Source organism: Ursus americanus, chromosome 21 (assembly GCF_024610735.1).
Source record: "Ursus americanus isolate L20-20 chromosome 21, mUrsAme1.1.p, whole genome shotgun sequence".
Classification (NCBI taxonomy): domain Eukaryota; kingdom Metazoa; phylum Chordata; class Mammalia; order Carnivora; family Ursidae; genus Ursus; species Ursus americanus.
Window position 1 is genome coordinate 50,206,618 of NC_142147.1, and position 22,878 is coordinate 50,229,495.

The window sequence follows — 22,878 nt, forward strand, 5'->3', positions numbered from 1 at the left end:
CCTCTCCCTGGCCAGCCTGAGATGGCTATATGGGAAATGTAGTTCCAGAGTTACACATTTGCTCACTCCCTCCTCCACCTTCTCTCCCCAGCCCAGAGGGGATTGATGCCAAGGTTCCAGAGGAAAGAAGCCTAGAGCCAATACTGAGAAACTGGGGCTCTACGGGTCTCCTTTTCTGCATCATTTAAACAGGCCACCAGAAAAAACAAGCAGCACGACTCACACAACTCTGAGAACAAGAGGCTGCCAGATCTGAGCAGGACAATACCCCTAGACACGAATAAGAGTCCCTGGCAGTTCCAAACCTTTCCTCACACTCACACACACACACACACACAGAGAGAGAGAGAGAGAGGAATCCAAAAATCCTGCAGAGACAGGAGTTGGCGATGTGGACCTTTAATTCATACCTCCGCTCCCCGACCTGTGGCAGCTGAATAGGGAATGATCCCTCAAAACTCCCTGAGAAGACTGAAAAGGGGGTCTGCATTCTTCTGGACAGATAGGAGATGCGATCAGAGTTGTCTGTAATAAAGCTAGCTAGCCACCTTCACCCCCTTCAAAAAGCCTCAAGGCGTTCCTGAAATCTGAGTCCAGAATCCCATCCTCCTTGACAAGACCCTGTGGTCCTTTCTGTCTGGGTTTGAGGACAGCCCGGGGTCTGCATACCCTCAGATCCTTTCACACCGGAAGCCAGATTTAGTGGTTCTGTGAAATCGGGGAGGGTAGGGGAGGGGGCAGACCGGGCTGGCAAAGGACACAATGCCAGCCGCTTTCTGCAAGCCCAAAGAAACATTCATGCTGGCTGAATTCCAGAAAATCGATCCCATCCCCCCCACCCCACCGCAGCCCAACGGCAGAGGCGGAAGGCGGAAACTTCCGTAATTGGGCAAGGCGACCTTAACTCAGAGCCACCTTGTGGGGTGCTTGTCTTTGGCAGTTTTTGAGCTAAGAAAAAAAAAAAAGCGTTCCTACATTTCTGGAAAACTTTGCTCCAGAAGCTGCTGCACTTCCGCACCTCCCCCACCTCCCATGGTTTCGCCCATCTGCTCAAATTGAGTCTTGGTCTTTCTTTTTTTTTCAGGGGCTGAGAGGTCGGGCAGATCTCAGGGCTGCTCACAGCTACAGATAGTTTGTCTTCCACCAATCTTTCTGGCAGTGGCTGAGGCATTGAGCTTCGGATTGTACCTTCCTGACATTCTGGTGGAATTCCAGAACCCATCCCCTCTGGAAAAGCCCTGCAGGATTCTTCACAGGCACTAGAACTGACCCTCTCTAGAACGACTCCCGAAACACAGAAGAGGAGTTGGTGCGTGCTTGCTCTAGAATACCCACAAATTCCTTCCGTCCTGGGGACTGAACCTCTCTTCTAGAAAAGACGAGGGGCAACATTAGAAGGGGGAGTTGCCCGTTCTTGGAGTGCGGCCATCTAGAAGTACTCTGGATACGGGCTGGGAAGAGCAGGTAGGCATGGCCTTCTAGAACTGACATGAACCTCTCTGGGCATTGCCAACCAACAGGAAAAGATCTTCTGCTGGTTCTAGAATGTCCGACAGCTACGGAAAGCCCTCCTTTCTCTCCAGGTCTAGCCAGCTAGAATTCCTCTAGAAATGGGGGCCCGCCTGCTGCAGGACTACCACCACAAGCTTCTCCAGAAGTTGCCAGGCCTCTGGAGATGCATAAATGCTGGTCCCAGACTGATGAGAGATTCCAGGAAGTCTCCCTGCTGCTCAAGGCCCCGCCAGCTACTGGAGTGCAGACAAGTCCGCATTAATGCCCACCCACTCGGGCAGGAAGGCGGCCTCGGGCTTAAAGATCTTAAGGAAGTTGGAGTCAGGCAGGGTGAAGTTGGCCAGGTAGACAGTGTCTCCACCGGCCAGGTAGGCGGCCCAGAAGCCAAAGGTCCCAATGGTCATGATGGTGTGGTTACACTGCATAAGCAGCGCAAAGTCCTTCCCTGGCGAGCCCTCCTGCCCGTCGCCAGCAAAGATCACATCCCCCCGGGAGGCGTCAATGTTCTCCCTACACCAGGCCATGCCGTTGCTGACGACCACGAAGATGGGGGCTTCATGCCGGGCCCGGAACCAGTCCATAGCCTGCTGGAGGTAAGCGCGATCGCCCACCACACCCTTCCAGCGATGGGGCATGACTTGCAGGTAGTCTCCCCGGCGCACGTGCACGCCCACAAAGGTGCGAGGGCGGTCCCCCGTGCGGCGCAGGCGGAGCTGGCTCAGTAGACCCTGGGCCTCCTGCCGCAGGTGCTCATGCAAGGTGAACTCCCGACGGATCTGGGCGCGGAGGTGGTGGAAGAAGGTCCAGGAGCAGGGGAAGCCCGTGAGCTTCAGAAAGGCGTCCTCCAAGTGGGTGTAGTCCTCCGACATCCAGTCATGCAGCTGCAGCTCCCGCCACGGCGTGCGGCCGTCCACCTCGGGGGCCAGCACCGGCAGGGTGATGCGGAACACGGGGGCCAGGGTGGCGTGCATGGCGGGAAAGATGAACGCCTGGCGACCGTTGAGCTGGGCCAGGGCCAGCAGGGTGGCGTACTGCCCCATCTGGTTACCGAAGCGGCCATCTGGGTGGATAGTCCAGATTCCTGAGAGGGAGGCAGGGGGCTTGAGACAGGGAAAGGAGGAGGTGTTGGCGGCCACCGGCGAGCCTGACAGGCAGAAGATGGCCACGGGGGGTGACAGGAGGCGGCGGTCTGGACACAGGGCAGTCAGGTCTAGGGCACTGTGAAAGAGGTCTTGTTGGATGTGGAGGAGGAAGATGGCTGAAAGAACACAGACTAGCAGGAAGGTCAGACAGAGCTGCCGTCGGCTGGGGGCCCACATGCCTGCACGGGGGAAAGGTGAGTTAGCAGGTGCTCAGACCCCGAGGATGAATGTCAGGGAGTGGAGGCTGGACAGGAGGAGGATACTAAGAATTTGGACTCCTGGGTCCGAGGGAAGGGGGATCAGGGCCCTGGATCTGATGGAGGAGAAGCGGGGGCGGGGGGGGGGGGGTGAGCTTGGAATTTCAGGGGATGGGGATGGGAAATTGTGCTTTCCAAAATAGCAACGGTCTAGCACCCAGCATCTCATCTCTGCATCTTGGAATCTGGCTCCCCAGGCCCTTAAGGCCCACTGAAGTTGGGCAAATTTCCACCAACTCCTTTCTCAGATGGGGGTGGGGGTTGGGGAGGAGGTGGGCAGCCTCCACCATGGAGGAGACAGGCCAAGCAGAACAAGGGAGGCTGGAGGCCCAGACTGGATGAGGGATCTTGGTTGCTGGAAGAGCAGGAGTTTCGGGTGGGGTGGACACTCCCGGGGTCCTAAGGGGGAGAGGTTGGGGGTGCGCCTCCCCGGACTGAAGGCCCCGGTTCCTGGGTCCCAGGCATCTGCAAGTCCCACTCACCTGAGCTCCTGGCGGACTGCGGATCCGCAGTCGGCTTGGCGAGGCTGGAGCGCGCCGTCCGCAAGTGCAGCCCACATCCGGCCGCCCCCGGAACCCCGAACTCCAGGTCCCAAGGCTCGACAGCCCTCCCCTCCATGCCTCTTCCCCCGACTGGCTCCAAGGGCTCGGGGAGGAGAGGAAGGAGATGGGCGCGGTTCCGAGGCTCGCAGCCTCCGCCCCTCCCGGGCTAGGCAGGTAGGTCCGAGGCGGAGCCCCGCCCCCGTCCTGGCGCCCCAGGCTAGGGTGGGAGCCCCCGCCCCCTGCCCTCCCCAGACCCGGGGACCTGCGCCCAGGCCCCTCCTCGTCGGCCTCGGCCAGCCACAGGGCTCTCCGGGGCCGGCCTACCTGGCCTCCAGCAGCCGCATCCTTCGGTGGACGTGGACTTCTAGCTCCCAGACGCAATGCTGGACCCAGGTGTTCGGGTCCATCGACTTCTCCCCCTTCCCCGGAGCCCGGGCTCACAGTCTGCCCGGGGTACCTGGATGCGCGGAGTCCGGCCACGCCCCAGCCGCTAGGGACGGCCCCTGGACACCAGGCCCGGGCGGGGAGGAAGATTCTCCGCCCTCCGCCTCGCCCTCCCGGTGGGGGTGAGGAACCTGTTCGCCAGGCTGCTCCTGGAGCGGATGGAAGACCTCTTCCAGCACTCAGGGTCCCAGACGTGGGAGCCTCCGGCCCGTAGGTGTCCCCGTGCACACCGAGGGCCGCTGATCTCCCAGGTTCGCACCGTGCGCCTGCAAATTCCAGAGTCGCGGCCCCCAGCCTCTCCTACGGAGGGAGTGGAGGACCTGGCGCATGACAGCTCCTTTCTAGCCCGGCGCCTCCCTGAGGCAGCCTCTCCCCCGAGCACGGGACGGAACAGGCGGGAGTGGAAGCCAGTTTCTCTTCCCAGCCTCCCGCCGAGGCTGGGGCCCCAGGTTGGGGTTCAAAGGCTTGGCTCTGCTGCACACCTGAAGTTGGAACCATCGTCAGGGTGGCCCTGCCCACAGCCACCCCCACCCCGGCCGGAGCAGGGTGACCGTGGTCGTTCTATAAATCAAACCCAGGAAGCTGACGTCACTCTCCAGAGATTTGACATAAACGTCTCCAGACCCAGGGGTCCGGCCCCCAGGCCTCTCCTTCCTCAGACCCAGGGCTTCCAACCCCAGCCCCCTCCTCCGTGGGAAAAGTTCAGGCCTCCAGTGCCCTCCTCGCGCTGACCCAGGTGGCCAGCCTCTGTACCTTTAGTTTCCAGGAACCTACCCACCCCCTCATTCCCTTTGGGCTCTTGCCTCTCATTTCCCCCTCCGGAGCCTGGCTTGGCTACCAGCCCTGAGTCAGAGACTCTCGCCCTCCCCCCTGCCCCAAGCTAGTTTGAAAGCACCTTTCTGGGCCTGGGGTAGCTTCTCTGGTGAAAGAAATTCCAGGATTGCATCAGGGAGGAGAGAGAGGCTGGGACGTTTGGTGCAGGTGGGGCGTCTGGGCTGGGGTTGGCGAGGTTGAGGTCAGGATGCCTCTCCCTGCAGGGGATCCCTCGGTCATGTGGCATTCTCTGTCTTCCTGATGATCAAGGAACGTCAGCCCGTGACCCCCAGAAACCTAGAAATTCAGGTGGCATGCAGAAATTCCCGTTACGGGACACAGTCTGCCTTGTCAGCCAAGGAGGCAGATTTCCAGGCATGCCCGCAGCCCTTCCCTTCCTCAGACTCTGGGGGTCCCGGCCCCCAGCCCCTGTCACCCAGTTCATCAGACCCCTGTCCCCGTGATTCCTCAGACTCGGGAGTCTGGAAGGACCCCCCTATTGCATCATCCGTTCAGCCCGATCTGGCCACCGTGGAATCCTAGCTCCTGCCAAGTGGGTCAAATAGCATGGGTCAGGTGTGGGGAAGGTGATTGGGCGGGTCTGTCTGGATATAAATTTTGGAGCTCCTGCATCCATTCGAAGAGACCTGCGTATTCTGTTCAGCTGGGAATCCACGTGCAAGAGGACCCAGGCGTTCAGGCTAAACAGTGGTCCGTGGATCTGCTCACCCAGACAGCCAGGCTCTGAAACAGAATCTATACCATTGCGCTCGTCAAACCCCAGACCCCAGATCTCGCCTGAGGACGTGAGCCATTGATGGGCTGGGACGAGGCCAGGTCCGAGCAGCTGGGGCTGTGGGTCCCTGTGCTGGCTGTCCTTTTGCTGGAAGCTTGCCAGGCACACCCTATCCCTGACTCCAGCCCCCTCCTCCAATTCGGAGGCCAAGTTCGACAGCGGTACCTGTACACGGACGATGCCCAGGAGACAGAGGCCCACCTAGAGATCAGGGCTGATGGCACAGTGGTGGGGGCTGCCCGCCGCAGCCCAGAAAGTGAGTGTGTAGACCAGGGCCTGGTCTGAGGGAGGAGGGGCCGGAGGCCCGGACCCCTGGGTCTGAGGAAGGAGAACACTGAGGCACAGCAGTCCTGGGTCTGAGGGAGGAGGGCTTGGGGGCCTGGATTCCCGGGTCTAAGAGAGAGGGGCCTGGGCAGGGGCCCTCTGAGTCCCCGACCACTTTCTCCCCTCAGGTCTCTTGGAGCTGAAAGCCCTGAAACCGGGGGTCATTCAAATCCTGGGAGTGAAAACATCTAGGTTCCTGTGCCAGGGCCCAGATGGGACACTGTACGGATCGGTGAGTTTCCGGGGTCCCCCTCCTTTTGCCCCACCCTTCCTCCTGTCATCTTCGCCCATCTGGGGTACCAGGTCTGGCACCTGGGGCCTGGGCCAGGCTTGGTCCTGTGCTCTCCACGTGCCCCCATCAGGCCAGCACCCCTGCATGTGGGAGCTGACCTTGTCAATGTTTATAAGACGAGGAAACTGAGGCTTACACAGGGACAGGCCAGGTGCGAGTCACGAGGCCTGTGAATGACAGAGTGGCCTGAGAGGCTGAGTCTTGTGACTCCGAACCCCTGGTGGCCACATGGGCTCCTACATGTCCTGTTCCTGCTGGGCTCAGGGTTGCTCTGAGGACCCATGGCCTGTAAAGTGACCATGACCCCTGGGTGGAAGCCAGACTCCCCTGTCTGGACTCAGAGAGCCTCGACTGGTCCCTGCGCTGGAGTATTCCTCTCTGTGAAGTGGGGACGGGGAGGTGGGCCTTGCAGGATGGCCCAGGGGTGAAGGAGGAGCCTGCTTCTGTTTGTGTCCCAGAGGAGAGGGCTGGGGCCCTGGACTCTGGATCTGAGGGAGGAGGGGCTCCCCCAGCTCCCTTGGAGTGTCTGGACTCCTGTATCCTGTTGGAAGAGAGCACTCTGTGGTCTGAAAGAAGAGAGAGCTGGGGCCCTGGACCCCTGGGTCTGAGAGGGGCGGGTGCTGGGGTGCTGTACGCCTGGGTCCTGCAGCAGAACGGTGTGCAGGAATCCCCTATCTCTGATCCCTCTTCTCGTCCCCTCAGCTCCACTTCGACCCCGTAGCCTGCAGCTTCCGGGAACTGCTTCTGGAGGATGGGTACAACATCTACCACTCCGAGACCCTCGGCCTCCCACTTCGCCTGCCCGCCCACAACTCTCCATACCGGGACTTGGCGCCCCGGGGGCCTGCCCGCTTCCTGCCCCTGCCAGGCCTGCTTCCGGTCCCCCCGGACCCCCCAGGGATCCTGGGCCCCGAGCCTCCCGACGTGGGCTCCTCGGACCCCCTGAGCATGGTGGGGCCTTCGCAGGGCCGAAGTCCCAGCTACGCTTCCTGAAGCCACAGGCTGTTTATTATGGGGTCTCCTCTTTATTTATTGGGTTATTTATCTTATTTATTTTTTTATTTTTCTTACTTGGGATAATAAAGAATCTGAGAGGAGGATCCGAGTGAACCTGTGTGAGTGTTTGAGGGAGGATACGGGATCCGCTTCCTTGTCTCCCATCGACCCCAAGAACCCCGGCCCCCCCATCGCCAGGAGGCTGTGGGAAGGTCCCAGCTGCCCTCTGGGCCTCAGTTTTCTGCTCTGCTTTGGTGTCCCCAGGGACTCTGGACTATCCTTGCCCTTTGATAGGAGAAGGCTTGTTAACCTTTCACCCCCTCCAACTTCATGCTTGTGTTGTGGAACTATTTTTCTGAGGTACCTCAATAACAGGGGCCATTTAAACCATGACACTGCAGACCTACAGCCTCATGGGAGATGTAGTTTTCTGGGTCCACTTAGCACGAGGAATGGGATGACATCTGGGTCCTCAGGGCTGCGGCAGGGACTCTTGGATCCTAGGGGTATAATTGGTGCCAGATGGGACTCTTGGGTCCTGAGGGATCAGAGAGCTGGCCATCTGGACACCCGGGTCCCAGGAGAACAGGGGAAGAGGATCATGGAACTCTGGTCTGAGGGAAGGACTGGAGGAGACTGGGAGTCCTGGTTCTCAGGAAGAGCCCTTGAGGATCTAATGCATCCATCCAGGTGCTTATGGACTCAGGAGTGTAAGGACTGTCACAGACTCCAGTCCCAGTGAGTGAGCTGCCCATTCTCCCTTCCTTCCTGCAATCTAGATTTCCACACTGCTCCTCGGGTTATTTCCTGGTTAGGAAAGACAGGAGGACGGAGTTACAGATGAGACCTCCTCGGGGTTCATGGTCAGCGCCCTCTGGGTCCCGGGTGTCTGACTGACCACTGCAGCCTCTCCAGAGCTGTGGTCTTGGGCCCTTCATTTTAATTCCCACGTTCAAATGAGAGGAACATCTCAGTGGAAGGAGGATACCAGTGTGGGTCCTGGCAGGTCACAGGCGGGATTCAATGCCCAGAGGAGATGACAGTCTGCGTCCTCTGGAAGGACGGTTTTCCACTCTGATGGCATGAGGCTGGCTCAGGCGGGGGAAAGCGTTGTCACGGGAAGCAAGAGCCGAGATGCCACAAAACTCACCGGAAAGAGTGGTTTCATCCCTGGGGGTAACTTCGCCAGAGATGTAGGCTCTTCGTCAGAGGGGTCCATTTGCCTCAAGAAAGATCTCCATCGAGATCTGCCCCGTCACCTCTCACTGCTTCTAGACTCAATTCTGGCAGCTTCCAAAAGGTGAGGTGCAAAGAATGGTCAGTGAGGAGCTGCGAAGGGCACCAAAAGAACAGCAGGACCTCGCCCTTGAAATTGGCAGTGACCTGGGGAGCCAGTCTGGGAAGGGATCCCAGTAGGTGAATTTATTGGTAGAGATTCTAGACTCCAGTGTCAGCTCGAGGGACTGGGGGTGCCCTTTGTGGGCTCTTTGGCTGACTGGAACCTGGTGTTCTATGCTTGAGATGCTGTAGGGAGGCCAGCAGCCTCAGCACCGCCTGGGAACTTGCTAGAAATGCATATTCCCGGCCCCAGAATATTCCCGGTGGAATGGGGAGCATATTATTTTCCCCGGGGCTGCCATAACAAGGTACCATAGACTGAGTGGCTTAAAACAACAGAGATTTGTTCTCAGGGAGGAGCCTTCTTTGCTTCCTCCCAGCTTCTGGCGGTCGCTGGCAATCTTTGGCATCCCTTGGCTAATAGACACGTCACTCCAATCTCTGTCCTCCAGTCTCTGTCTCCATCTTTATATGGCCTTTTCCTCAAGTGTCTGTGTGTGTCTGTGTCTAAATTGCCCTCTTATAAGGACACCAGTCATATCAGATTTAGGACCTAGTCTAATCCAGGATGACCTCATCTTAATTTGATTACATCTACAAAGACCCTATTTCCAAATAAGGCCACGTTCACGGGTTTCAGGGGAACATGAATTTCCTGGGGTTGTCATGGAACTCAGCACACACCTTGGCAGTTTCCTACCCTCATCTGGTCGTGCTCACCTGTAAGTATGTGTGGGCGGGGTGTGCAGAGTTCTTAAAGTTCACTCTTTGCTCTTTCCAGACGATGTTTAAAAATACAGCCTCTCTTGGGGCACCTGGGTGGCTCAGTCAGTTAAGCCTCTGCCATTGGCTCAGGTCGTGGTCCCAGGGTCCTGGGATCCAGCCCTGCATCGGGGCTCCTGCTCAGTGGGGAGTCTGCTTCTCCCTCTCCCTCTGCCCTGCTCGTGTGCTCTCTTTCTCTCTCGCTCACACTCTCTCTCCCAAATAGATAAAAATCTTTAAAATAAATAAATAAAAATAAAACCTCTCTTATTGGGGCATCTGGCTGGCTCAGTAGGAAGAGCACATGACTCTTGATCTCAGGGTTGCATGTTCGAGCCCCACGTTGGGCGTAGAGATTACTTAAAAATAAAATCTTTAAAAAAGAAAAAAAATAGGGGCGCCTGGGTGGCACAGCGGTTAAGCATCTGCCTTCGGCTCAGGGCGTGATCCCGGCGTTCTGGGATCGAGCCCCATAACAGGCTCCTCCGCTATGAGCCTGTTTCTTCCTCTCCCACTCCCCCTGCTTGTGTTCCCTCTCTCGCTGGCTGTCTCTCTCTCTGTCAAATAAATAAATAAAATCTTTAAAAAAAAAAAAGGAAAAAAATATATATATAACTTCTCAGTATATCAGCCGCTCCAAAATGTAGACAGATCTGTTTCCTCCCCCGCCAGTATGTGAACCTTTTCTCTCCTTTACTCCCAGAGTTCTGGCCAAAATCAATCTGGGTTCTCCTTCCATTAGTTTTCACAAAAATAGAGTCCAACCACTAAAAAGAAAAGATAATTATGTAACCGGAGAGAGGTGCTCATTATTGCTGTAACGGCAATCATATTACGGTATGTAAATGTATCGAATGAACGTGCTATGCGGCTTGAATTTATACAATGTTATATGTCAACTGTATCTCAATAATAGCATTTTTTATTTTTTTATCTTTTTATCTTTTTTTGAAAGATTTTATTTATGTATTTGACAGAGAGAGAGAGACAGCCAGCGAGAGAGGGAACACAAGCAGGGGGAGTGGGAGAGGAAGAAGCAGGCTCATAGCGGAGGAGCCTAATGTGGGGCTCGATCCCAGAACGCTGGGATCATGCCCTGAGCCGAAGGCAGACGCTTAATGACTGCACCACCCAGGTGCCCCTAAATAATAACATTTTTTAAAGCATGGAGCTTTGTCCTTCCCAATGAGAGATTCTGGGGGTGCCTGGGAGGCTCAGTCGATTAAGCAGCGGACTCCTAATCTCAGCTCAGGTCTTGATCTCAGGGTCAAGAGTTCAAGCCCCACGTCTGTCTCCATACTCAAAAAAGACAGAGAGATTGTTGAGGAACTGTGAGATCTCAGAGGACACAGACCCCCACCCCAGCATCTTCCAACCTTCCTATCACCCCTGACAACCCCTACTATACTCATTGGAGCTGCGAGCCCGTACACACACACACACACACACACACACACACCCAAGATTTGAGTGTTGCTGTCCTAAGGACTCTCACCAAGTCCTCAGCCATGAAGGCAACCTCTCCTCTAGGGGTGGGGGCCGGGGGGGGGCATTTCCGGGCTTGCTAATCCCCTTTTCTTCCTGTACCAGGACTGGTTCTGCCCCACTCACTTGTATTTCAGGGCTCCGTGGGGCTCCCGGGTCAGCTGGGGTTTGTGCAAGATGTCGTTTGTGAGTTTTTGCTGTCCTAGGTGCCCTACCTGGATTTGCTCTGTTGTTGTTTCGGGGGGGATGAGGCTGGGGGTGGACGTGGGGGGTAGGGGGTGGGAAGATTAAGAAACCGTGCCATCCAGCCTGAATCTCATCGTGAGGAGACCTCAAACATTTTCCAATCAGGAGACCTTCTGCCAAAAACAACCGGCCTTGACTCTTCAGAAAAGTCAAGGTCGAGGAGGAGGAAGACAGAGGAAATGTTCATGTTAATGGACGCCAGGCTCAGTCCTTTGAGCAATCAGGTGATATCCTGGTTGTGAGTAAGACACTTGATGAAATTTGAATGAGCTCCGGGCATTAGATAGTAGTCATTGATCCGGGTGAAATTTTCTGACTTGGATCATTACATTGTGGTTATTAAAAACAATGTTCTTGTTCTCAGCAAGTGCGCGCTGCAGGATTTAGGGACAAAGGGGCATGGTGCCTCCAGTGTTTTCTCAAATGCCTCTGGAAAGGTAAATATATAATAATACAGAGAGATAGCGACCGGATGATAAGGCAAAAGGGGGCGGGAACAGCGAGAAGGGGGAGCCTTGAAACTTTTCTGTAAGTTCAACATTGTATCAGGTAAAAGCTACCTCTGCGGAAAAAAATCCACACTGCGGCCCCATTATTATCTCGCCTCTTTCCAGACATCCTTCTAAATGTACAGACGAGCTTATGAGAAGACAGAAATTTCCAGATCTCCTCCCTCACAAAAGAAGAAGAAAGAAGAAAAGGAGGGAAAGAAGGAAGGAGGGAAGGAAGGAAGGAAGGAAGGAAGGAAGGAAGGAAGGAAGGAAGGAAGGAAGGAAAGGAGAAGGTGACAGGAAAGAGAAGAGAAAGGGAGAGAAGAAGCAAACACAAGAAACAGTGAAATCAGAGTGGAATGTGAGCTGAGCAGGAAGGAGCCTCCTGGAACCTTCAGACACTGTGATGGGTGTGTGTGTGTGTGTGTGTGTGTGTGTGTGCAAAGGGGCAGCTCTGAGGCCAGAATTTCAGTGAAAGCCTGGTGTTTAAAATCCCACCAACCAGGGGGCACCTGGGTGGCTCAGTCGGTGAAGCAGCTGCCTTCAGCTCAGGTCCTGATCTCAGGGTCCTGGGATCGAGCCCCGTGTCAGGCTCCCTGCTTGGTGGGGAGTCTGCTTCTCCCTCTCCCCCTCTCCTTGCTCATGCTCCTTCTCAAATAAATACATAATCTTAAAATAAAAATAAAATAAAATAAAATAAAATCCCTACCTACCTACAACAAACTATTACTCAACCTTAAAAAGGAAGGAACTTGGGACACAGGCTGCGCGCCAGGGGAAGCCTGAGGCCACTGATGCTGAGTGAAAGAAGCCAGATTCACAAGGACAGATATAGGGTGAATCGGCTGGTTAGAGGCTCTTAGAAGAGGCAACTTCCTGGAAACAGGATGTAGAGTGGTGGCCAAGAGCTGGGGGAAGAGGGGATGATGTGGAATTGCCCGTTTGCTGGGCACAGAGTCTCAGTCTGGGAAGATGAAAAAGCTCTGGGCTGGGGGTGGGGCGCCTGGGTGGTTCAGACGGTTAAGCGGTTAAGTGTCTGACTCTGGCTCAGGTCATGATGGTAGGATCAAGCCCCGCATCGGGCTCCCGGCTCCGTGGGGAGTCTGCTTCTCCCTCTGCCTGCCCCTCTCCCTGCTTGTGCTCTCTCTCCCTCTCTCTGGCAAATGAATAAATAAAATCTTAAAAAAAAAAAATAAAGTTCTGGGGGAACGGATGGCGGTCATGGCTGCACCCCAGTGTGAACGCACTTAATGCCACCGAACCGTGCACGTATAAATAGTTAAAATGGCAAACGTGCTGTTATGTGTCCCTCACCACAATGAAAACGAAACATCAGGGTGCCTGGCTGGCTCAGTCGGAAGGGCACGTGACTGTCGACCTCAGGGTTGTGAGTTCGAGCTTTACATTGGGTGCAGAAATTACTTAAATACATAAATAGCCAAACTTAAAATAAATCAAAACAAACAAACAAAAAAATCACCAACCGGCACTAGGAAGACTTCAAGGAGATCTTGCTATTTCTGTTTGGGCTCTGGATGGTGGAAAAATGATTCTCTATTGAAAAGTGGGTGACCACCCAACTAATTTCCTATGGAATGGGCTGGAAATCAAGCTGGGTGGTTGAGGGGCTGACGGGCTGAGAAATTAATGGCATAGCGGTCGGGCTGGTGATATCCCTAAGTCTTCTGCCAAAGCAAAGGCAAAGCTTCTCTGGAGAGACATCGCCCAACTCTGATCTCACAGAGGAAGTCTCTTTTTTTTTTTTTTTTAAGATTTTTAAAAAATTTTTTATTTGTTTGAAGAGATAGAGACAGCCAGCGAGAGAGGCAACACAAGCAGGGGGAGTGGGAGAGGAAGAAGCAGGCTCTTAGCGTAGGAGCCTGATGTGGGGCTCGATTCCAGAACGCTGGGATCACGCCCTGAGCCAAAGGCAGCCGCTTAACGACTGCACCACCCAGGCACCCCTAATTTTATGTTTTTTAAGATTTATTTTTAAGTCGTCTCTACACCCAACGTGGGGCTCAAACTCACAACGCAGAGATCAAGAGTCAAAGGCTCCACCAACTGAGCCAGCCAGGCGTCCCAACCCGGCAATAACGTTAGATTGTAAAGTTTTCAGAGAAAAATGGTTGTTTAAAATCACTTTTTGGGGGATGCCTGGGTGGCGCAGTCGTTAAGCGTCTGCCTTCGGCTCAGGGTGTGATCCCGGCGTTCTGGGATCGAGCCCCACATCGGGCTCCTCCGCTGGGAGCCTGCTTCTTCCTCTCCCACTCCCCCTGCTTGTGTTCCCTCTCTCGCTGGCTGTCTCTCTGTCAAATAAATAAATAAATTCTTAAAAAATAATAAAATTGCTTTTTTTATTGTGATCAAATATACACAACATAAAATTTACTATTTAACCATTTTTAAGTCTCCTGTTTAGCAGCACTGAATAAATTCACATTACTGGGCAACCAGTCCCAAGGACTTCTTCATCTTGTAAAATTCAACCTCTGTACCCCTTAAACAACTCCCCGTCCCCTCCTCCTCCCAGCCCCTGGCCACCACCATCTGCCTCCTGCTTCCATGAATTTTATGACTTTAGATACGTCGGTGGAATCATAGAGTGTGTGTGTGTGTGTGTGAATGTCTTACTTCACCCAGCGTAATGTTTCCAAAGTGCTGTAGAAAGTGTCAACATATCCTTCATAGTTAAATAGTATTCTGTTGTAGGGACAGACCACATTTTTGTTTTCCACATACCCACTGATGGACATTTGGGCTGCTTTCACCTTTTGGCTGTTGCGGAAAAGGCTGCGATGAACACATATGTACGAATATCTCTTCCCAAACCCTGGTTTCATTCTTTGGAGGATACAATGAGCATTGTATCACCAGATCACATAGAAACTCCATGTTTCATCTTTTGAGGAACGGCCTGTCATGGTTAACTGTGTGGGTCAACTTGACTGGACTGAGGGATCCCCAGAGAGATGGTGAAACATGATGTCTGGGTGTGTCGATGAGGGCATTTCTGGAAGAGATTAGCATTTGATTCTGGAAACTCATCAATGTGCGTGAACATCATAGAAAGCTGTCTACATAAATCCCTAATCAGATTTATGATTTGCAAATATTTTCTTTTATCATAAGGGTTGACTCTGTTGACTGTCTCCTTTGATGCACAAAGGTTTTTAATTTGGACACAGTCCCATTCTTCTATTATTATTCTTGTTGCCTGTGTTTTTGCTGTAATATCCGGGAAATCATTGCCAAATCCAACGTCATGACCCCCACCCCCCGCCGTGTGTTTTCTTCTATGCGCTGTATAGTTTGGGTCTTTACGTTGAGGTTGCTGATTTAATCTGAGTTAATTTTTGCATGTGGTGTTAGGTAAGGATCCAGTTTCATTCTTTGGCATGTCAACATGCAGTTTCCCCAGCATCATTTGTTGAGAAGACTGTGGTGAGGTCTTCTAATGTCAGAAAAGCTTTTATGGACGGGCACAAATGTTCACAACTATTTGTTTCTTTGGTAATGATTAATGAATTTTTAAGCAATCCACTTGCCTCTAAACATTAGCTGATGGCTTCCACAGCTAAAAATAGCAAACTGCATTTCACAATTTTAGTTTTTTCCAAACATTTGAACATTGCAAATGTAAATCAATGAACTTCCACAAGCCTGGTATTTCAGATTCCCTTAAATGAGTGAAGTGCCTTGAAGAGAAGACAGGCAGTAATACATATTGAGCATATTTTTTGGCAAGTCAAATATACCAGATTCTTCTAAATGCCTTAAATATCTCAAGAACAGACAGACAGGAGTACAATGATCAGCAAATCAACTTCTTTTCATTCAACCGGTTACAAAGGTGCCAATGTCCTGGATATAAATATGTTTCTTCAATACCTCTATTCTGATCAAGATTTTGACTCCACAGTCCTGATACTTCTTACTTGTGATTTTTCTTAACCTTCTAGGTAAGGCTTCACTCCACAAGCTGAAGTTAACGGTTTGAGAGTTGAAGATTCAGCCCCAGGACATGAGCCCTGCTACTTTCCAAGTTAATTCCCACCACGCCCGAGTTCCACCCCAGTTAGACTTTGTCCCCATCACATGGATTAAGAAATTGATTTTGGGGGGCGCCTGGGTGGCACAGCGGTTAAGCGTCTGCCTTCGGCTCAGGGCGTGATCCCGGCGTTGTGGGATCGAGCCCCACATCAGGTTCCTCCGCTATGAGCCTGCTTCTTCCTCTCCCACTCCCCCTGCTTGTGTTCCCTCTCTCGCTGGCTGTCTCTATCTCTGTCGAATAAATAAATAAAATCTTAAAAAAAAAAAAGAAATTGATTTTGGGGGGCACCCGGGTGACTCTTGATTTTGGCTCAGGTCATGATCTCAGGGTCTCAGGTCACGATCTCAAGATCATGAGACTGAGCCCAAAGTCAGGCTCCCCGCTCAGCATGGAGTCTGCTTGAGATTCTCTCTCTCCCTCTGTAACCCCCCCCTAATTAAATAAATAAATATTTTTTAAACAGTGATTTAACAGGGGCGCCTGGGTGGCTCGGTCGGTTGAGCGTCTGCCTTCCGCTGGGGTCTTGATCTCAGGGTCCTGGGATCGAGCCCCATGTCGCACTCTCTGCTCAGCAGGGAGCCTACTTCTCCTTCTCCCTGGCCTGCCGCCCCCCCACTTGTGCTCTCTGTCTCTCTGACAAATAAATAAATAAAATCTTAAAAAAATAAAATAAAATAATAAAAGCGATTTAACATTAAAAAAAAAGAAATGGATTTTACCGATTCTGATTTATTTCCCACAGCTGTTTGCTCAGAGTGGCATATCTTTACGCCACAGCCTGCAAAACATGTTTTAAGAGTCATATTATTTTAATAGGGCTGGAGGTGAGATGATTTAGCCACTGTTTGCTCTGGGGCCTTGTCTGGTAAGCGTGGAACATTTCCTCTTTCTTACGCACTCAGGCTGAGCCCTTCCCTCTGCTTGTTCTGGTGAGGCCGCGCTGCTGTCTCTCTAGCATAAAGCCCACCCCCCAATTCTGTGACCCCTGTTGGCAGCTAAGAAGCCTGGCAGGGAGGCGCCCGCTGGAGATGAGGAGGCAGGAGGAGGAGCAAAGGACCCCCCTCGTTCCCACGTGCATCGTGCCAGCAGCCACCGGCAGCGCGGGCTCCAGCGTTCCAGTTACTTATGGCACTTCCAGCACCAGCGAGCTGAACGGCTTTGGGAGAAAGATTCTCAGTCCCCTCAGAGGGAGGTGCCGCCCCCACAGGCCACACCCCCCTGGAAGTCAGAGTGACAGCTGCCTGGGGTATACCCACCCTCCCAGCCTCCAGAGGACAGTCCTACCCCGCAGGGCACTACTCCTTCTGGAGCCTACAGTCCCTGGGGTTTGAGCGGCTTCTGGTAACCAACAGGTCTCCTAGCTCGGGGATCGAGTTGCTCTTCCGGCTTCCAGCACTTGCGGAACCAATTCCCTTTAATAAACTCCCTGTATTTGAAATACCTGGAGAGGTTTCTGTTTTCCTCAGGAGACCGGGAAACTTGGTCTGTCTCAGGACAAATGAAAGCCTTTGGTCGGGGCGCCTGGGTGGCTCAGTCGTTAAGCGTCTGCCTTGGGCTCAGGGCGTGATCCTGGAGTCCTGGGATCGAGCCCCACATCAGGCTCCTCCGCTGGGAGCCTGCTTCTTCCTCTTCCCGCTCCCCCTGCTTGTGTTCCCTCTCTCGATGGCTGTCTCTCTCTCTCTCTGTCAAATAAATAAATAAAACCTTAAAAAAAAAAAAAAAGAAAGCCTTTGGTCAATTTTGAAATCACATTGTCTCTAACAAAGCGTAAGGTCTCTAATACTGACAACTACAAAATGAACACATTTAAATGCCTAGACGTTAAAAAAAAGAAAGAAAGAAAGAAAGAAAGAAAGAAAGAAAGAAAGAAAGAAAAAAAGAAAAAAAGAAAAAAAAGAAAGGATGAGAAATGAGAAAAACCAAGGAAGACCAGGCCGGTTTGGAAAAGAATGAAATAGAACTTCTAGTGGGAATGAATGAAACACACACAGAAATGAAATAGTCATTGAAACGAAACGGTGACAGGAAGAGTCAAACAGCATATGAGAAACAGAGAAAGGGAGAATCCATGGATTGGAAGGCAGATCTCAGTATGCTACTGACGGGAGACAAGGGGATGGAAAATGGAAGAAGAGACATGGAAGGTAGAATGAAAAGTTCCAGTGGGGGGCGTCCCCTTGGTTTAGTTGGTGAAGCGTCTGCCTCCAGCTCAGGTCCTGGGATCAAGCCTGTGTCGGACTCCATGCTCAGTGGAGAGCCTGCCTCTCCCTCTCCCTTTGCCTGCTGCTCTCCCTGCTTGTGCGCTGTCAAATAAATAAATAAAATCTTTAAAAAAATAAAGTATTATTTCATTACATTGTCAGAAAATCCCTGAAAGATTAAAGCAACACTATATCCCCATTTCACAGATCAGCAGACTGAGGCACATATGGTTCATACTTGGCTGCTATAATTAAAAGATGGGGGCGCCTGGCTGGCTCAGTCGGTAGAGCGTGTGACTCTTGATCTCAGCGTTGTGAGTTCCAGTCCCACCTCGGGTGTGGAGATTGCTGAAAAATAAAATCTTAAAAAAAAAGTGTAACTCAATAAAGCTTTATCAGAAAACATAAGATTTGAATTTCCAGATGAAAAGTATATAGTGTGAGGGGAGTCTGCTAACACCAACTCTTTCAGAGGTGTCCCCAAATTCCAGCGCGGGGTGGGGGTGGGGCTTTCCCCACACAAAGAACACCAAGCAATCCCTACTGCCGTCCAAGAATTCAACTCAACTCTGACACTCTCCACCCAGAGGCAGCGTCCGACGCCACAAGATCCCACGGCCCTCTGCTCCCCACTGCAGACCTCAGTCTACATAAGCCTCAGCCTGTGCTTCTGACCCTCCCACTTCAAATTGGTGGTTCCAACAACATCCCCTGTGATGTTTTAATTTGCTAGGGTGGCTCAGGGAGACACTTAGGTTTATCAGTTTATGAAAGGATATGATAAAAAGTAGGAATCAACAGCCAGATGAAGAGATACATAGGGTGAGGTCTGGGGAAAAAGCGTGGAGCTTCTGGGCCCTCCAGGTACGCCACTCTCTCCCAGACTTCCATGCGCTCACCAGCCCAGAACTCTCCAGACCCCAGTCCTGTTGGGTTCTTATGGAGACTTGAGGGCAAAGTCATGATGGCGGAAGCCATTGGCCATGGGCTGATTCAACCCCCCTTCCGCAGCCGTTGGGGAAGAGGGGCGGGAACGAGAGTTCCACCCCTTCATTCACACGTTGGTCCCCCCTGGTTACCAGCCTACTCTTTGACTGGGGTCCAAAAGTCACTTTCATGTATAACAAGACAGCCCTGGGGCGCCCGGGTGGCTCAGTCGGTTGAACACCTGCCAATCTGTTACAGGGAAATGGTTCGGAGGTGTGGCCTTAATTCACATTGCTCCTTTTGTCCATGAGGCCCATGTCTTGCCAGAGATTGACCCCCCCGTTTGAAATTACTTCTCAGGGAAATATCTGTATTTGTATAAATACCGCAAAAATCAACAAAGGGAAACCTCACCAACACGGAGTCAGGAGGGCAGCAGGGGGAGCGCGCACGCCCTACCTCGTGCCCTCGGTTCCAGCCCTAACCGCAGCAGATACACCTTGCAAATCCGTACCACTGTAGCTACTACTTGACCACGCAGCAGGAGGAGAAAGGTTTTCTCTGCCCACCAACTCCCACACCCCCTCCCCCGCCACAGACCAGCCAATGAGGGACAGTAATCTCTACACCCAATGTGGGGCTCGAACCCACAGTCCCCAGATCAAGAGTGGCGTACTCTTCCAACTGAGCCAGCCAGGCGCCCCAAGAAAAATTATTATTCTTTAAAGAACAAACTTGGGGACGCCTGGGTGGCTCAGCTGGTTAACCATGGGCCTTCAGCTCAGATCATGATCCCCGGGTCCTGGGATCGAGCCCCACATCATGCATCATCCGGCTCCTTGCTCAGCGGGCAGTCTGTTTCTCCCTCTGCCTGCCGCTCCCCCTGCTTGTGTGCTCGCTCTCTTGCTCTCTCTCTCTCTCTTAAAATAAAATCCTAAAATAAAGAACAAACTTTGCATGGCAAGCAAAATATCTTAAACTCAAAAGGTAGTGAGAAATGGGGAGAAGTATTTGCAATTCGTAATCAAAGGCTTAATTTCTAATAGAGAAAGAATTATAGAAATCATATGACCTTAGACATAAGACTATAGACATATATATGTCTATAGTATATGATGTGATATGTATATGTTGATATTACATAAAAATGAAATCTTAAGAATAATAATTTTCCTTAACTTTGAAACAATCACGAACGTATAGAAATTGCAGAAGCACAGTACAAACAAGAGTTATTTTCCAGAACTTTCTAAGTGCAAGGGACCACCCTTGAAAGCTCCACCACCACACTTAGAACACATTTGAGCGTGGTACTTCCTGCAAAGTCATTCTCCTACAGGACCACAGCCCAAACATCAGTATTATCCGGCATAGAAGCTTCTAGAAGCTTCACTCAAGCCTCGCCGGTTGTCTCGATAATACCTTTACAACAGAAAAGTGAAGTTCAGAATCCCGCATTGCTTCAGCTCTCAGTTTTCCCAGGGAAGAAGAGTTCCTCAATCTCTCCTGACTTACATAACCTTGACATTTGTGGAAACTGCAGGCAGTTATTTTGCAATCTGTCCCTCAGTGTGTGTTTTTCTGTTTCCACATGTTGAGATTCTTCAGCAGTGAAACTACTGCTGTGATGTCGTGGTCTTCTCATCGCACATCGTGGGGCTTCCACTTCCCCAGCGACTCTTGATATTCATTTTAGCCACATGATTAAGGTGGCACTGGCCTTTCTTATCCGTTGCAAAATTATTCTTTCTTCCTCTGTATTTTTTTTTTTTTAATCTCTATGCCCAACACAGGACTCAAACTCAAAACTCGGGACCCCGACATCAAGAGCCACACGCTCTACCAGCTGAGTCAGTCAGGTGTCCCTCATCCTGTCATTAGTGAGAATCTTAATTAGGGAGATACCCTGAAACTATACAAATATCCCATTCCTTATCAAACTTTCAAGTTATTAATTAATTTCTATCTGTGTAGACTCATGGTTTCCCGTTTTCTCCCCATGATTTATAATCAGGAGTAAAATTACTATTGTTCTTAATTTCTGGTGGTGGTCAAAATCATTTCTTTTTTTTTTTTAAGATTTTATTTATTTATTTGAGAGAGTGAGAGAGAGAAGCAGGGGGAGAAGTAGAAGGGGAGGGAGAGGATGGGGGAAATAATCTCAAGCAGGTTCCACGCTGAGCTCGGAGCCGGTCCCCTGTTCTGGGGCTCCCTCTCAGGACCCCCCAGATCATGACCTGAGCCAAAACCAAGAGTCAGACGCTTAACCGACCAAGTCACCCAGGAGCCCTTTTAGTAGAGAATGAAAAGCCAAGATCTGAACCCTACGGGGGCTCTTTTCTTCTTTTGGGGTTTGGATATACACACAGATATATCTCACATCGTATACTATATATGCATACATAATGTATATATCACATATTATGTACAGATGTGTGTACATCTGTTAGGAGTTAGTTGGACAGTTAGGTAGTCAGGGCCAGGGTCCCCGACTAGAGAATATGGAAGTTGGGACAGCTAAGATAAAACAGCACTGACATCCTGTTTTGCAGCCTTTGCAGAAATGACTTCTGCAAACGTCCTAAAATAAAGCAATTAACCACAAAGCGTTTGTCAATATCACACACAAGGGGGGGTTAAGGCCTAAGCCCCCAGACGTCAGCAAAAAAAGACCATCAGCACGTTGACATTAACCTAAGAAGTAGACAGATATGTGATCAAACCCCCGGCTGGCACCACTCAGCACACCCTGGTTGCTCAAGATAGTTCTGCAAAAGAGCTCATAAAACCCCCTAAACTTAGAAACTCCAGGGGCAACCCTCTCAGGCCCCCCTCCCTCTCCGGGAGCTTTGGACTTTTGCTCAACGAACTTTGCTTTGCTGCCCACCCCTCTTCTTCTGGTCTACGTCGCCATTCTTCAAAGCCCCATGACCAAGACCTGGGGAGCTAACGGCGGAGAATTCCTGCAACACATCTTAGATAAGGTACAGACACACACACATATCAGGGGTGTGTACATTGATCTAGTTCCATATACATACGTATGTATCAAAACACGAATTCACAATTCTCTATCCCATCAAGTCCAACACCTCTAGTTTCCTCCCTTTTCATGTTTCGGTCACCCCTCATGACCCCAGGGCAGCTCTTTCTGTCCTCGGGTCCTGTCCCTGTGCTTTAATAAAAACATCTTTTTTTTTTTTTTGGCACCAAAAACATCTCAAGAATTCTTTTCTTTTTAACTTTAATTTATTAGCTTTTGGGGCGCCTGGGTGGCTCCGTCGTTAAGTGTCTGCCTTCGGCTTGGGGCGTGATCCCGGCGTTCTGGGATCGAGCGCCGCATCGGGCTCCTCCGCTGGGAGCCTGCTTCTTCCTCTCCCACTCCCCCTGCTTGTGTTCCCTCTCTCACTGGCTGTCTCTATCTCTGTCGAATAAATAAATAAAATCTTTAAAAATTTTTTTATTAGCTTTTTTCTTTCTTTCAATTTTTATTTAAGTAATCTCTGCACCCATCGTGGGGCTGGAACTCACAACCCCAGTATCAAGAGTCCCACCCTTCACCGACTGAGCCAGTCAGGCGCCCCTGGAGAATTCTTTCTTGACCATTTCCTCCTTGCCCCACAAGACATCATCTATTTTCCTTAATAGACTTTTTTTTTTAAAGATTTTATTTATTTATTTGACAGAGATAGAGACAGCCAGCGAGAGAGGGAACACAAGCAGGGGGAGTGGGAGAGGAAGAAGCAGGCTCCCAGCAGAGGAGCCTGATGTGGGGCTCGATCCCATAACGCCGGGATCACGCCCTGAGCTGAAGGCAGACGCTCAACGACTGCGCCACCCAGGCGCCCCTTTAATAGACTTTTTTGATCTGGGTGTCTGTTTGGCTCAGTCTGGGGAGCGGGCGACTCTTCATCTCGGGGTTGTAGGTTAGAGCCCCACACTGGGTGTAGAGATTACTCAAAAAAAGGAAAATCTTAAAAAAGAAATAGACTTCTTTGATCAATTCCGTTGTCTGTTACCCCTCCCCTCCTCTGCCCCCAGGCAAACCCTCAGCACCTATCTTGGGCTTCTGCTTCCAAACCACCTGGCCCCCCTCCCAGCAAAAACCTCTTGAGTGCTCCCCACTGTGCTGAGCCCTCCCCACCCCACCCCACCGACGTCATGACACCCATTCTGGGCCATTGTCCCCCCCACCCCAAGCTGACCTTGCCTGTTCCACCCAAGGGCCTTAGGACCATTTGTTCAAAAAGAAACAA

The 22,878-nt window shown here is 51.6% G+C and overlaps 2 protein-coding genes across 3 annotated transcripts; one reads left to right on the plus strand and one right to left on the minus strand.

The window, feature by feature from the left end:
• Window positions 1-383: 383 nt before the first annotated feature.
• On the minus strand, window positions 384-4,662 carry FUT1 (fucosyltransferase 1 (H blood group)). Of its 2 annotated transcripts, none has more exons than XM_045772179.2 (2): window positions 3,394-4,662; window positions 384-2,593 (listed from the first exon to the last, which is right to left on the minus strand). In XM_045772179.2, exons 1-2 carry the CDS (start codon window positions 3,527-3,529, stop codon window positions 1,746-1,748), a joined length of 984 nt encoding a protein of 327 aa, XP_045628135.2. In that variant the 5' UTR covers window positions 3,530-4,662; the 3' UTR covers window positions 384-1,745. The 2 variants fall into 2 exon arrangements, with proteins under 2 accessions (XP_045628135.2, XP_045628133.2); XM_045772177.2 differs by having other exon boundaries at window positions 384-2,833; window positions 3,394-4,657.
• Window positions 4,663-5,319: 657 nt separating this feature from the next.
• On the plus strand, window positions 5,320-7,192 carry FGF21 (fibroblast growth factor 21). The gene is made up of 3 exons (XM_045772180.2): window positions 5,320-5,762; window positions 5,959-6,062; window positions 6,825-7,192. The coding sequence occupies exons 1-3, from the start codon at window positions 5,528-5,530 to the stop codon at window positions 7,113-7,115; spliced, it is 630 nt and encodes a 209-aa protein (XP_045628136.1). The 5' UTR covers window positions 5,320-5,527; the 3' UTR covers window positions 7,116-7,192.
• Window positions 7,193-22,878: the final 15,686 nt, after the last annotated feature.